General features: G+C 40.4%; 1 protein-coding gene across 1 annotated transcript in view; it reads right to left on the bottom strand.

The window, feature by feature from the left end:
• Positions 1–12,020, bottom strand: part of LOC107681070 (calpain-5-like) — a 13,928-nt gene extending 1,908 nt beyond the window's left edge. The window contains exons 1-7 of the mRNA XM_016477217.1: positions 11,910–12,020; positions 10,749–10,942; positions 8,027–8,104; positions 6,775–6,970; positions 6,542–6,664; positions 6,200–6,396; positions 996–1,117 (exon numbers count right to left, since the gene is read on the bottom strand). Coding sequence (XP_016332703.1) covers positions 996–1,117; positions 6,200–6,396; positions 6,542–6,664; positions 6,775–6,970; positions 8,027–8,104; positions 10,749–10,942; positions 11,910–12,020 — 1,021 coding nt within the window. The remainder of the gene's footprint in view (positions 1–995; positions 1,118–6,199; positions 6,397–6,541; positions 6,665–6,774; positions 6,971–8,026; positions 8,105–10,748; positions 10,943–11,909) is intronic.
• Between the last annotated feature and the right edge of the window lie 3,659 nt (positions 12,021–15,679).

Here is a 15,679-nt window from a genome sequence, read left to right as displayed (position 1 = left end):
TATGCACCAAGAGCTTGTAACACTCCAAAGAGAAAGGAAAAATTTTAATCGCATCATATGACCCCTTTAACATGTCATTAGAGACTCACTGTCATATCTTTGGAATTGTTGTGGATTTTATCTTGGTAGACTATCTTTGCATGTTTTGTTATTTGTGATTTGTACACTTTATCATAATTCACTTTGGTAAGAAAGTGTCACTAAGTACATAAATGCAAATCTAAAACCATAGTACTGAGGTGTAACAAAGGACACAAACTGACACTAGAGAATTAAAGACACTGGCAAACCGCGCCGTGCCGTACCGTACTGAGCCGTGTCGAGCCGAGTCGTACCACGCAGTGGAAAAGCGCCATAAGTAATGCTAGTCACACCAAAAACATGTATTTAAAAAAATATATATTATTCAGTGCTACAAATAAACAAGATACAGTGTGGCAGATTTGGACACATTTCAGAATTCAGATTAATCTTATCACATGCTCACATTTCTATAAGGGGAGGGAGATACATTTAGATGCTAAGCAGCAGCTAAAAGTCAGTACCTCCAGTGCAGAAGTCAGAGCGTGTCTTGTGGGAGATCAAGCACTGTAGCTCTGTGTGCGGTCAAAAGAGATTTCTGTATGTAAAAACTCTAGACTTATTAAGCAGCATAAGTGTCTGAATCTATAATGGCTTAAAGGAATAATTCACCCAAAAGTCATTTACTGCACCAAATGATGACAAAAAAACCTGCATTTTTGGGTGAACTATCTTTAAAAAATGTACATGACTGCAGATTATAGAGCATTGATTTCAGGGTCTACGGGGAGAAATCAACTGCACATTGTTATTAGTATAATCACATCCAGAAGAAATAATATTTTTTTAAAGGATAAATCATAAATGAAACTTTTATCAAGGTAAATAAAAAGTGCTGATCTTCAGCTATTGGATTTTGTCCCTCTAAACACACACTGCAATATATCTGTTATATATAGAAATACTAGACATACCTCCATTGACATCTTGGCCCTGCAGGCCTTCGGCACTTAACACATGCACCTGGGTGACCAGCTGAGGGTAACCGCACATCCCAGTCCAGCATGTCTGTGGAGGCTCGTCCAGAGTTAATTCTCTAAGGAAACACACGCAGGAACAATATCAGCAAGGTACCAGTGCTGTTGATGTTAACAAAATTTAAATCTAAAACGACTAAAAATCAATTTGGTTGATTTTGAACCAAAATAAAGCTAAAATATACAAATAAAATAGTAACATTACATGAAAAACTTAAAAACGTAAACTTATGTTGACTTGACAACAAACACACTGCAAATAATGTTCTTAATCAGAAATCTTTTTTATCTAGTATAAAAAATTTTTTTATTTGAGAAGCAAAATTGTATGGCATATTAAGACTATTATTCTTAAAAAGACTATAAGAAGGCATTATTGTTTAAAAGTTTGGGGTTGTTAAGATTTTCCTATGTTTTTGAAAGAATTCTCCTATGCTCACCAAGGATGTATTTATTTGATAAAAAAATACAATAAAAATAGTAATCTTGTGAAATATTGCGATTTAAAATAACATGTTTCTATTTGATTATATTTAAAAATGTAATTTATTCCTGTGATGGCAAATATGAATTTTCAGCCATTACATTACAGTAAAATATTAAATAAAATATAAATGTTAGAAGAAAAATGTAAACGCTTAAACTTAAAAAAAATAAAACTTGATCTGAAATGAATATGAAGCTACATAGAAAAAAAATTAAAAATAAATAAAAATGTCCAAATAACTAAATTACTTGAACTAAAATCAAAATTGAACAAACATAAAAGCTAATTCAAATTATTAATAAATACTATAATAGTATACAAGGTAACACTTTAGATTATATTCACTATTAACAAGGACGTTTTTCCATCCATAAACTCCTAATTTGCTGCTTTTTGATAGTACATAAGGTAGTTGTTGTAGTAGTGCCCTTTCTTTCGTTCACTCCGACCTTGTGTCGAGTGTACGACACTAGGGGTCGCTCTTGGGAGTCCAAACACCTCTGACATCTTTGAGAAAAGGCCAATGAAATTGGGTTTGCAGAATTTGCATAGCTGGCCATGCCCCGGACATCCGGGTATAAATAGGCCAGTGTGGCATCTGCTCACTCGTTCTGTTTTTCAGAGCCGAATGCAGCGTCTCTCATGGAGAAGTTGCGATCATTCACCTCTCGATTCCTTGTCGTTGGATCTAAGGCACAGTCAGAGGTCTCTCCCTACTTATACACAGATAAGTGTTGTGAGAGTACCCCTGGGTGCTTTAACGGCGATCTCTAGAAGAGCAAATTTCCTCTAAAAGAGTACAATTTACTCTAAAAGAGTACATTTTTGGCCCTCCCATTTGCAACGGCCGGACGCTGAAACCATGCATCAGAACCTGTTTGGAAACAGACCTCCTCACGTTCAGATGCAAAGGGTCTATCACTCAGCCAACACAACGCATGTTGGCGAACTCATGTTCCCTCATCTGTCGGTGGCACGTGACAGACCCTGCGGACAAGGCACGGTGTGTTTTACAGGATGTTTAACCTCCTACCACAGTGCCTTCCACTCTGCTCAGCCACAGGAACCCTGCCCGAGGTATGTCAAACATGGTTCCTTTGAGACTGTTGGCAGGGTATCTGGATGCTTGGTTAAGCCTCTCCAATCCCTTCCGATGGCTCCTCAGAACCATTTGGCTCGGCTATGCGATTCAGTTCGCCAGGCGCCCGCCCAAGTTCAGGGGCATTCTGTTTACCTCAGTACGAGGTGAGAATGTGGCTGTTCTTCAGGCGGAGGTTGCAACCCTTCTCGAGAAGGGTGCAATCGAGCCTGTCCCCTTGGCCGAAATGAAGAAGGGGTTTTACAGCCCGTACTTCATTGTACCCAAGAAGGGCGGGGGGCTCAGACCAATCCTGGATTTGAGGATGCTTGTGGGCCCTTCACAAGCTTCCGTTCAGAATGTTAACACTCAAGCACATATTAACATGTGTCAGAGATCAGGATTGGTTTGTGGCAATAGACCTGAAGGATGCATACTTTCATGTCTCAATCAAGGCACAGGCCGTTTCTTCGGTTTTCCTTCGAGGGACCATCTGGCCAATATGGATCCACTTCCGACGGGGTGACGGGAGGTGGATTCGGCTCCACCACGGCTGTCCCCCTGGCTGAAATGAAGAAGGGGTTTTACAGCCCGTACTTCATTGTACCCAAGAAGGGCGGGGGGCTCAGACCAATCCTGGATTTGAGGATGCTTGTGGGCCCTTCACAAGCTTCCGTTCAGAATGTTAACACTCAAGCACATATTAACATGTGTCAGAGATCAGGATTGGTTTGTGGCAATAGACCTTGTTGCGTACTTTCATGTCTCAATCCTACCAAGGCACAGGCCGTTTCTTCAGTTTGCCTTCGAAGGACGGGCATATCAGTACAAAGTTCTTCCCTTCGGGCTGTCCCTGTCTCCTCGGGTCTTTACGAAGATCGCAGAGGCTGCCCTTGCTCCTCTCAGGGAAGTGGGCATTCGCATTCTAAATTACCTCGATGACTGGCTGATCCTAGCTCATTCGCGAGAATTGGTTTGCGCACACAGGGACATGGTCCTCGACCACCTAGCCCGATTGGGACTTGGGGTCAACTGGGAAAAAAGCAAACTCTCCCCTGTGCAGAGTATCTCTTTTCTCGGTATAGAATTGGACTCGGTTATGATGACTGCACACCTCTCTCAGGATCGTGCTCAGTCGGTGCTGAAATGCTTGAAGGCTCTCAAGCAGAGAACAGCGGTCCCTCTCAAAAACTTTCAGAGGCTCCTGGGGCATATGGAGTCCTCAGCCGCGGTCACGCTGCTGGGACTGATGCATATGAGACCGCTTCAGCACTGGCTTCGTACCCGAGTCCCGAGATGGGCATGGCGTCACGGCTCACACCGTGTGAACATCACACAGTTGTGTCGCCGTACCTTCAGTCCTTGGGAAGACATCTCTTTTCTATGGGCAGGAGTGCCCTTAGAACAGGTGTCCAGACGCATTGTTGTTACAACAGATGTTTCCAAGACAGGCTGGGGCACCGTGTGCAACGGGCATGCAGCATCAGGGGTCTGGACAGGCCCTCGACTGCATTGGCATATCAATTGATTGGATTGGCCTTGAGGAGGTTTCGACCCTTGATCCAAGGCAAGCACGTGTTAGTCTGGATGGACAACACAGCGACGGTTTCATACATCAACCACCAGGGTGGTGTTCGCTCCCATCGCATGTCACAACTCATCCCATCTCTTACTTTGGAGCCAGCACAGACTCAGGTCTCTGCATGTCACTCATATCCCGGGCGACCTCAATTGTGTAGCGGATCTCCTCTCGCGACAGGTCTCGCTCAGGGGCGAGTGGAGGCTTCACCCCCAAATGGTTCAGCTGATTTGGAGTCAGTTCAGCCAGGCACAGGTGGACCTGTTTGCTTCGTAGGAATCGATCCATTGCCAGTTGTGGTACTCCCTGACCGAGGCTCCCCTCGGCACAGATGCACTGGCTCACAGCTGGCCCAGGGGCCTATTCAAGTATGCATTTCCCCCAGTGAACCTCATTGCACAGACACTGTGCAAAGTCAGGCCCCTTATTGGCCCAACAGGACCTGGTTCTTGGAGCTCGTGCTCATGGCATCAGTTCCTCCCTGCCAAATTCCCCTGAGGAAGGACCTCCTTTCTCAGGGGAAGGGCACAATTTGGCATCCGCGCCCGGATCTCTGGAACCTTCATGTTTGGTCCCTGGACACGACCAGAAGGAACTCAGAGACCTTTCATCAGCAGTGGTGAATACCATTACTCAGGCCAGAGCCCCCTCGACGAGGCAGCTGTACGACCCGTAGTGGCACGTTTTTGTGAATTGGTGTTCTTCCCAGGGGAATGACCCTCAGAGATGTGGGATCGGATCTGTGCTCTCCTTCCCTGAGGAAGGACCTTCATGTTTGGTCCCTGGATGCGACCAGGAGGAACTCAGAGACCTTTCACCAGCAGTGGTGAATACCATTACTCAGGCCTCAATGAGGCGGCTGTACGACCTGAAGTGGTTTGTTTTAGTGAATTGGTGTTCTTCCAGGGGATGGACCCTCGGAGATGTGGCATCGGATCTGTGCTCTCCTTCCTCCAAGGAGGCCTGGACAGGCACCTGTCTGCTTCTACACTTAAGGTGTACGTGGTCGCGACTGCGGCTAACCACGACACCGTGGGAGGCAGATCAGTGGGGAAGCACGATCTGGTTATTAGGTTCCTCAGAGGCGCCCGGAGGCCACGTCTGATTCACTCTTGGGATCTCACTGTGGTCTTGCAGGCTTTACAGAGAGATCCGTTTGAGCTTCTTCAGTCAGTTGAGTTCAGTGCCCTCTCTATGAAGACAGCCCTCCTGACTGCACTCACTTCTGTCAAGAGGGTGGGGGATCTTCAAGCCCTCTCCGTTAACGAATCATGCCTGGAGTTCGGGCCGGCAGACTCTCACGTTGTCCTGAGACCTCGGCCTGGATATGTGCCTAAGGTTCTCACCACTCCTTTCAGGGACCAGGTGGTAACATTGCAAGCTATCCCCTTCCAAGAAGGGGACCTTGACCTGTCTCTGTTGTGCCCAATGCGAGCCCTACACACATACCTAGATCGCACTCAGAGTTTCAGACGTTCTGAACAGCTCTTTATCTGCTTTGGAGGACAGCAGAAGAGGAATGCTGTCTCCAGACAAAGGATCTCCTACTGGATTGTGGATGTAATCCTAACGGCCTATCAGGCCAGAGGCCTACCTTGCCCACTGGGAGGGAGGATGATGGAGGGAACAGAGACGTTGTGTCCTTCATGCCACAACTCCGAATTGCCTCTGAGTGGGTTGAGACGCAATTTCCTTGACCTTTTCTCAAAGGTGTCAGATTGGCCTTTTCTCAAAGATGTCAGAGGTGTTTGGGCTCCCAAGAGCGACCCCTAGTGTCGTACACTCGATACAAAGTCTCCATTCCATCCATCAGGGAACGTGGGTTACCATACGTAACCAAGACGTTATGTTTAGGTATGGGGTAGGGTTACGGGATCTAGAATATAGTCATGCAGAATAAAGCATTAATATGTGCATGAATAATCAGCCAATATGCTAGTAATATGCATGCTAATAAGCAACAAGTGTGGTCTATACTTTTTTGGAAGCTACTTTACTTGCAGTCTGAAGGCACATCAGTGAAGACTCTGAGCAGGAACTCTCCATGTTGACCTGGGTCAAAGGTTGTGGGGATGATGACGTAACGTCCCTCCTTTAGCTCTTTCCTCAGAAAGACGCAGCGAGAGTTGATGTAGATTGACCCTGCGACCTTCTGCTGAGCCGAGTGCATTCTGTATTTCCTATTCAACTCCACCTGGTGGTAGAAAAGTTGCTTGATTAAGACAGGAACATCGACTGACAGGATACCATGCAGTACTTATATTTTTAGTTCTTATATCATTGGCTTTATCTGCAAGCAGATGTGAAGGTTTGTATTGTGTTGGAATGTAATTTTGTACCCTATGGATGTCAAATCCAATGGCCAGGTTCTCGCCTTTGCCCTCCTTTGGAGTAGCTCTGCGTTCCTTTTGCTGCAGGCAGATCAGCACCTCATCTTCCACTTTTCTCACATCAAAAACATACTGTGGGCGGAAACATACATTAAACTCAGTCCAATGAAGACCCAAAGCATCAAATGCCTCCAGGACAAGAACAACATTTTAAAAAGGCAGATGCACACAGGTACACTGACCTGTGGGTTTTGCAGAAACGTGGCTTTATGGTTAATGCAGCCTCCGGCGCGGTTGCGGAGCGGGTCGTCTCGGTGGATCCAGGAGCCCCTCATCACCTCCTCCTCCCAGGTCTTATGAATGCTCAAGTAAGACGTGTTTATCAGTCGACACAGGATCAGGTCGGTGAAGTAGTGACAGAAATCCTCAAAGTTCATCCTGGTGAAGCAGTTTACAGCCAGTTGGGGAACAGAAGTTTATGATAAATGGAGAATTTAGGCGTTTATCAGATGCATTGGGGTACAATAGTATAAAACCTGGGATTTCAGGATAAAATCGGATTTAAATCTGGGATAAAATCTGATTTAAACACAGAAATAAAGGTTTTGAAGCAAAACAGGGTAACAACAAACTCTAAGATATTCTCAAATTTTTTTGTTCAGTTGATCTGCTTTTTACAAAATTTTTAACAATTTAACCCTTGAAGGTAATACTTTACAAAACTGTTCAATATGTTAACATTAGTCATTGCATTATATATCATGAACTAACAATGAGAAGTATTCTTTACAATATTTACTGTATTCATATAGCTTAATTTCCATATATACTAATACATTACTATCATTACAAGGTGTTTTAATTAACATTATTGTATTATATGCAAACATTAATTTACAATAGTACGTTTCTTAATTGACATTAACGTAGATTTACAAATGCTGTGTAAAAAAAAAAAAAGAGTAAAAATGAACATATATTTACAAATAAATTAACATTAACCTAGATTAATAAATGCAAAAAAAATTTTAATTGTTAGTCCATCATATGTAATGGAGTAATTAATGTTAATGATTTTGGATTAATGTTTTAGATTAATGCAAATTGCAAATTAACTGCAAAGTGTTTAATATATAATATAATATAATATAATATAATATAATGAATAAACAATATATTGATAAATTACCTAGATTAATAAATTGTGTGGAAATTGTTTATGCTTTAACCAATACTTCAAGCAATTAAGATTAGTTATTGCATATATTAGTTATTTTCATTATAATGAAAAAAAAAACAAATACATACATATACATATACATATTTCCGTACCCACTGTATATATATATATATATATATATATATGTAGACACACACACACACACACACAGTATATGCAAAACAGAAGCATTTTGACTAGTAGTCTCAGACTTCTGGAACCCATCTGTGTTAAGACACTACTGATCTAGAAGGTAAGAGTATAGCGAGCCTCACCAAAACTCTCCATCATCCTGAACAGTGACGCCCAGTTTCTCTCTCTCACTCTTGCTCACTTTCTTCCACTCTTCTGAGCTACAAAACAGAGCAGTGATTACTCATCGTACACCAGACTGAGAGAAATAAACATTCACACACGACACACACGACTATACTCACTGACAACAGCCTGCGTCCAATAACCATCAACTAAGATTTCCTAGAATTTTGTGAAAGAAATAGAGCACTTAACCAAGTATTTCTAATCAAGCCCAGAATAAATAATTCATCAAGCAGAAATACGAAGAAAGATTGCTTTCACCTCAATAAGAGTCTTCTGGCTGGCCAGTAAATAATTCAGAGGCAAATATAACCCTGTCTGTTGTAGCACTTGAACAAAGACTGATGAGAAGGATTTTCAAGATTTTCCTCTCTGCAATTACACAGCCCCATTTTAATAGTATGTTGCTACCTGCAGTGGTGGATATTTAGGGTAGGTGTCATCAAACAAGAGCACAGTTATTTAAATGAAAGGAGGTGGATGTCTTCTTAACACCCTCAGACCTCTGCATTTCAATCACAGCAGCTTCCTATTTTATACCAGCCTGCCTGGCTTGATATCTCAATTTCACACCAGTCAGCGATAAGAATAGACACTTCGGCTATGTGTTATTTATACTGAAATTATCTCAAGAGGAAGGAGAGAAATGGTTTTCTCTAGTCTCTGAGGATGTATAGTACTACACTGCAGGAAGCTAGAGAAGGCAAAAGGACAAATCATTTCTGTATGTGCTTTCACTCTGTTTTTGTAGAGATTATAAAGAATTGAGTGTTGGGAAGATGTGTGTCTGATGAAAAATGTCTGATCACAACGCCACGTCGTAATATAGCAAGTGCTTCAACACATTGAATTTTGGTGCTCATTTGGAAATTTGGGTTTGAGTCTGGCTTGCAACTAGAGCTTACTTTCACACTGTCAGTCCAAATCTGGTTATTGTGTATCGGATTCTAAATGACTGACTGTCCACACTGTGTATCGCAATGGTTCAGATCCCAGATGGGTTCAGATGGGTCCCTCTTTCATTTTCTGGAATATCTGCATTGGTTTCTATGTCAATGAAGTTGCATTTCTATGCCTACACCAAAATTGTGGCTTTATTCCATGCTGCCATCTCCACCAGTCTCAAAATTTAAAGAGGTATGTAAACTGTGCCGACTAGTAGTATATTGTTATTTTTATCTCGACCTGCACTTCACAACAACACAACCTTGTTTCTGCAAACACTGATTCAAATGACATTCAGTCTGACCGCTCTAACATTTTTACTTACACTTAAAATGTAAAAATGTCAGACATTGTTGTAGGAAACATGCTGACAGTTGGTGCAGAAACAATGTGTTTTTGGGAAGTGCAGGTCGAACAAAAACGTATTATAAAATCAGATAGTTCACCCAAAAATGAAAATTCTGTCATTAATTACTCACCCTCATGTCGTTCCAAACCTGTAAGACCTTCATTCATGTTTGGAACACAAATTACGATATTTTTGATGAAATCCGAGAGCTTTCTGACTCTGCTTTTTCAGCAACGCAACTACCACGTTCAAGGCCCAGAAAGGTAGTAAGGACATCGTTAAAATAGTCCATGTGACATCAGTGCTTTAACCGTAATGTTATGAAGCTACGAGAATGCTTTTTGTATGCAAAGAAACAAACAAAATGACTTTATTAAACAATTTTTTTCTCTTCCATGTCAGTCTTCGCCACTATTCATTGGTACTCTTGTGAATGGAGGCGGAAACTGTCCTGGAAGGGGAGAAATTGTTGTATAAAGTCATTTCAACGGAACTGAAACTTAAAGTGGTAGTTCTCTTGCTGTCTACGGAGGGTCAGAAAGCTCTCTGATTTCACCAAAAATATCTTAATTTGTGTTCCAAAGATGAACGAAGGTCTTACGGGTTTGGAATGACATGAGGGTGAGTAATTAATTACAGAATTTTCATTTTTGGGTGAACTATCCCTTTAATGCGATTTTTTTTTTTTGCGGTTTACACTTGCTAAATATAATCAGATTCCAAATGGATGTGCACAAAAATCAGATTTGGACTGACAGTCTAAACAAGGCATTAGCTCCCTTATCTCCCATCATGTCCTATCATAAAAAATGTAAAAAATAATTCAGTTTCTTTCTAATTATTCCCAAACCTTTTGACAGGCAAATTTTTTTTAAACTTACGTTTACCCGAAGTACCCCATGAGATTTTCAAATAATATTTCAATCCTTTAACAACACATCTACATATTCACAGTTCTCTAATTTAGATTATTGGTCACATGCAGGTAAACAAATGAAATGTTTCATGTTTTTAGTAAGAGTATTATTTTGATTGTTTTTATTTTAAAATGATTTATTTATTTTAATTTTACATGCTTATGACCTACTTATTAGCTTTCCATCAACTCATACCCCCTGCAGTTTCCTCACAAATCCCCAGGCGTTTGCAAACCCTGTCATACACCATGCTCTAGATCAGGGGTGTCCAAATCAGATCCTGGAGGGGCACTGTTCTGCAGAGTTTAGCTCCAACCCCAATTAAACACACCTGAACCAACTAATCAAGCTCTTTAGACTCATTTGAAACTTCTAGGCAAGTGTGTTGGAACTAAAATCCACAGGATTGGATACCCCTGCTATAGAGTCTGTATGTAATACCTACAATCCAAGAGGGGGCAGTCTCACCTATCGCTCCACGGTCCACTCCACTCCTTTTCACCCCAGGGATTCCTCATGCGAATCATGTGTAGCTTTTCTGACTTGAAATACGCCAGAAGGCCATGTCCCAGACGGACCTTGCGAACGTCGGTCACCGCATAGGCATGGCCTTTCACTAACCCACAGTCCAGTCTTGCCTCCATGTCTTCTACTGTGGTTGCCTGTACACCAAAGGTCAAATTTCAGTTAGTTTGCTGAACACCAATTTCAAGTCTATCCAAAAGCATAATAATCTTTATCCCTGATTAGAATGCAAGCACATGAACTGTCTGTGAATTATCGATTATGAAAATATCGGCCGTTATTTCATGGTACAGTGAAATATGGTGATGTTAATCAGTAGGAGACAAGCCACGCCCATTTATCACACTCCAGTGAGCAGAGGGCTTGCTGTGCAAATGAAGCTGGCAATATGCATAGACTTGTAGGCTCTGTGACATGAATAATTGTGTCGACATAATCAAGACTAAGTTGTAAGAATGGACAGAGTGACTGAACTTGGACATGAAAGGACTTTGTTGAGTATCTAACAGAACATTTATAAATCAATGCAAACCGTTTAATTTTCTCCTCAACATTTGAACAAAAGCCCTTAAGTTGTGGTGAAACTTGATAAAGTTGTTTCTGTTATGATCCCCAGATAACCTGCTTACATCACAGACCTGTCTGGCACATCAGATGATGCTGTTCAAATGAATTTCTAAATGTTTCTGAACACTCAATGGAGTTATCTTTTGCACTGAGAGGCATTTTATTTGATATCCTAGTGAAGAAAAACAACTTCCAGCTATGAAGATATTCAAAAACGTAGTTTTTTTTCCATGTACGAAAGGAATCACAGACCATTGATAAGCAAGTCACACACAATCAAAGATTGCTTTGAGTCTGGGAAGGTACAGTCTTATAAAAGAAAATAAATGAAGGCAGAAAAAATGATGGATGGCTGGATTAATAGATGGATGAGTGTCTGAATACAAATCTTGACAGACGTGAGACAAATGCTGATCAATAATATGTACTACATGTGTTTCCAAAGTGTATAAATATAGGAATAAATATAAAAATATAATATATATAAAGTATACTGTACTAAAATATACTAAAATAAAGTAAGAGTGTCCTTCTCACCCTGATAGAGCAGCTGATAAGGCCATCTCGATTATGGACCTTGAGCACTCTCTCAAAGAGTTGGTTTCTGGCGACTTCATCCTGAGCAAACTGGCCCTCCAGAAGGTCCATGGGTCTCATTCTCTGCCAGCAGGAGGCGCTGTTGGAGTGGTAGAGATCAAGGTTTCCCCGGTAACGGCTGTACACAAAACAGCGGTCCGCTCAAAAAAACACTGCTTTATCAGACATTACTTGCAAGATTAAATGAAAATGACATCCAATTTTCTGAAGATAGTCGGTTTCCTTCAGAAATACAGTGATATAAAAACACCCGCACTCAATGTATGGGAAACACTGTAGTCTCATAATTGAAGTGTAAATTCTGCAGATTACATCATTGTCCAGTATTTTACTGTCAGCAATTTATTATAAAAATGTTTTCATAATTGTAAGATACATATTTGCATACATAATTATTCAGGTGTATGTGTAATTACTTGCGAAAACTTGAGGCTACAGCAGCACTTCTTCTTCGTTGTCTTGTCTGATGCACTCAACCAAGCGTTCTAACCAAGCGGCAACCTTCCAGTCTCTCTCGTGAAACCAATACGGAAGTGACTAAAACTGCAATTCATCGACTGGCCGCTAGAGGCTCGCTCCAAAAGGGAGTCAGTCCCATAGACTCCCCATGTTAAAATGCCCAACTTTACAGCAGAAAAAAATATGTTTACAGCCTGATACAAAAGTGGTTTTGGTCTATATAGCTAATTTTGCCCTTCATGACAACTGTGAGGGGGGTGAATTTTTTTATAACTCATCCGTTTAAATTATTTTAAGCCTTAAAGTTCTGCATAATTAAGGGTGTGGCCACTTGAGTGACAGGTAGATTGCCGCTGCTGTCACCACCGTCGAGCTAGGTGGGCGTGGTTTCAGCAACCAGCTCCCGCCTCTTTGCCCATTTTCAATTATCCGGGAGTGATGCGCGGTGACGCGCTGCCAAGATGATGACGGCCGGCTCCGCCTACTTTAGGCTTGAAAAACGCTCTTCGGAAACCTACGGGCGACGTCACGGACACTCCATATTTTTATACAGTCTATGGTTCTAACCACGACCTCGCCCCTCCCCAGCCCCCAACCATTCGAATTGCTGTAGGCGGGAATTATTTTAATAATATTCTAATGGGCCACTTTGTGATTTCACAAAACCCGGAAAACAAACGCTGTAGTCCAAACGAGCTATTCATTGTAGTTCTTGAAAAGGGATTTTTTTTAAAAAGGACTTTGAGATTTGTAAGTTTTAAGATCTTTTATATGCCCAAACATACACACTACACACTGACTAAAATTCAAAAAGTGAAAAAGCATAATAGGACCCCTTTAAGTAAAGTGTTACCAAATGTTTTTAATCCACTATTTTATTTAAAAGTTTTCTTTTAAATAAAATTATATTTATCTAATAATTTTATTAACATGATTAATGATTTTTAATAGTTTTAGTTAAAGCTGCAGTCCGTAACTTTTTTTGGTTAAAAATGATCCGAAATCAATATTTGAGCAAGTACATAACCAGCCAGTGTTCAAAACTATCGCCTTACTTTAGCCCGATTCACAACGGGTATCTTATAATAATGTTTTCTAATTTGAGTGGTACGGGTAGTTTTTTGCGGGAAATTCGAGCATGCTGCTGCGTCATTACGTCACATCTGTAAACATAAAGAAGTTGTCCCAGCTACTAGGCTATAGCATGTGAGGATGCTGCAGGTGGCAGATCGTTAGCCTTTTCTCACAGCAGCTAGAATAATTAAATGTCAAAAAATCATTTTGATGGCGGATTGTAATCCAGAAAGGATTATATGAAACACATGTGAATGAAATTAAATTATATTCCAGTTTTAAATGTGCTTCTGATTACAGATAGCCTGGGATTACACAAGATTTGTATTTTAAAGAAAACCAGTTCGAAGGGAGCATAGTTTGCTTTTTGGGTTAAAAGAATTTCTTTGTATGAAATTCGAATGGTATGACAATTAGAGATTAGACTATACAGAAATTGAAATCTACACACACACACTATACTCATAGTCACGCAATGCTGATGTTGTTAACATTAATAATCTGAGAATAAAGTATAACAATAATAATAATTTGCACGGTTTGATGTGATATGAGCTAATCGATCGTTATATTAAATCACCATTTGTAGCACGATTTATTGTAATGCTTTTTTCCTCAGTTGGTCAGAACAAACGTGGCAGACTTGATACTTACTTGTTCAGATGACAATATCCGGTGAAAATTCTTATTTGGGTCATATATTCCAAGACGTAGGCTAGAATCTGTGATTACTAAATATAGGATTCACACCGGGAATATATAGGAGTCGTGCCAGAGTACAACACACGCAAGGAAGATAATTCCGCAAGTAACTGCAATTCCAGGTTTTCAAACAGAGAGGGCGACAAAGAGGTAAAACTTATGGACTGCAGCTTTAACAAGGACAATACACTTGACCTATTAGGCAGACAAAATTCTTGTGTTTGCATAATAACCTCTAGTTTTTTTCTATTAATTCAATTTATTTGTGTTTTGATCTTAAACTGATACAAGTACTGTACAAATACTGAACAATTACTGTAAGTAATGTATAAGAGTGTATGTTTTTAGTACATTTTGTCAAACTGCTGCAAACCTGTGCAGGAAAATAAGAAGATAAGAACTGAGGAACAAAATAGCGTTCTAATGTTGTTTAAGATTATTATTATTATTTTTTAAATTTTTCACATTACCGTCAACTAAATATGTGACCCTGGACCACAAAACCAGTCTTAAGTAGCACAGGTATATTTGTAGCAATAGCGAAAAATACATTGTATGGGTAAAAATTATCGACAAATATTGCCCTATCCTAACAAACCATACATCAATGGAAAGCATATTTATTCAGATGATTTATAAATCTCAATTTTAAAAAATGTAACCTTATGACTGGTTTTGTGGTCCAGGGTCACATATTAGTTTTGTTGATAAATAATATTTGATCACATATTTTATTTTATTTTATTTCTCATCATTTGTCATTTTAGTCAAAGAACTAAAATTAATGACATGACAAAATACTGTCTACATTTACAGGATATTTTCATCAAAATAAAAAAAATATAAACAAAAACTCTATAAAAACAGCACTAAACTAGACGAGTTTCCAATAATGTGTAATATTTCGTGGATCAGGTTCATGTCATTGCTTATCAATTTAAAAGTTCATAAATACAGACAGATGCAGGTCAAAAAAGCAGCATTTTCCTGAATGTTAAAGACTATTGAGGGAAGGACACCAGGGTGATTTGGATGCTGTATAGGACAACTACATCTCTTTCATCCTGAGCGAGTCCTCTGGGACAGAACAGAGATTAGATTTCAAGTACACCTCTGTGGTAATTGTTCCAAGAGGAGCAGGTCCATTATCTGGGCTCAGGTACACATTGTGATGCTGACTGCAGGTGACTTCTGTTCAGTTGGGAGTAAACTCTATCGACAGTGAATGTGAAACAAACACATGTAGCTAACACAGATGTCTCGAATTCCCTCTTGGAGAGCCCAGCATTGTTGTTGCCCAGAGCAACAAACATCTAAACAGAAACCCCCATTGTGAAATAAGTTGGTTTCAGAGCACAAGGTCTCACTGTGGCACTCATACCACAGAAGTCACACGGTGGATAACAAGCCTAATCCGGCCAGACAAGAGAAGAAGCCCTAAGCTATCAGGTTTCAAAACATCTTCTACTGGGAAC

This window comes from Sinocyclocheilus anshuiensis, unplaced genomic scaffold (assembly GCF_001515605.1).
Source record: "Sinocyclocheilus anshuiensis isolate Anshui unplaced genomic scaffold, SAMN03320099.WGS_v1.1 scaffold412, whole genome shotgun sequence".
Classification (NCBI taxonomy): domain Eukaryota; kingdom Metazoa; phylum Chordata; class Actinopteri; order Cypriniformes; family Cyprinidae; genus Sinocyclocheilus; species Sinocyclocheilus anshuiensis.
The sequence above is the reverse complement of the archived record's forward strand: the minus strand, read 5'-3'. Positions and strand labels throughout refer to the sequence as shown.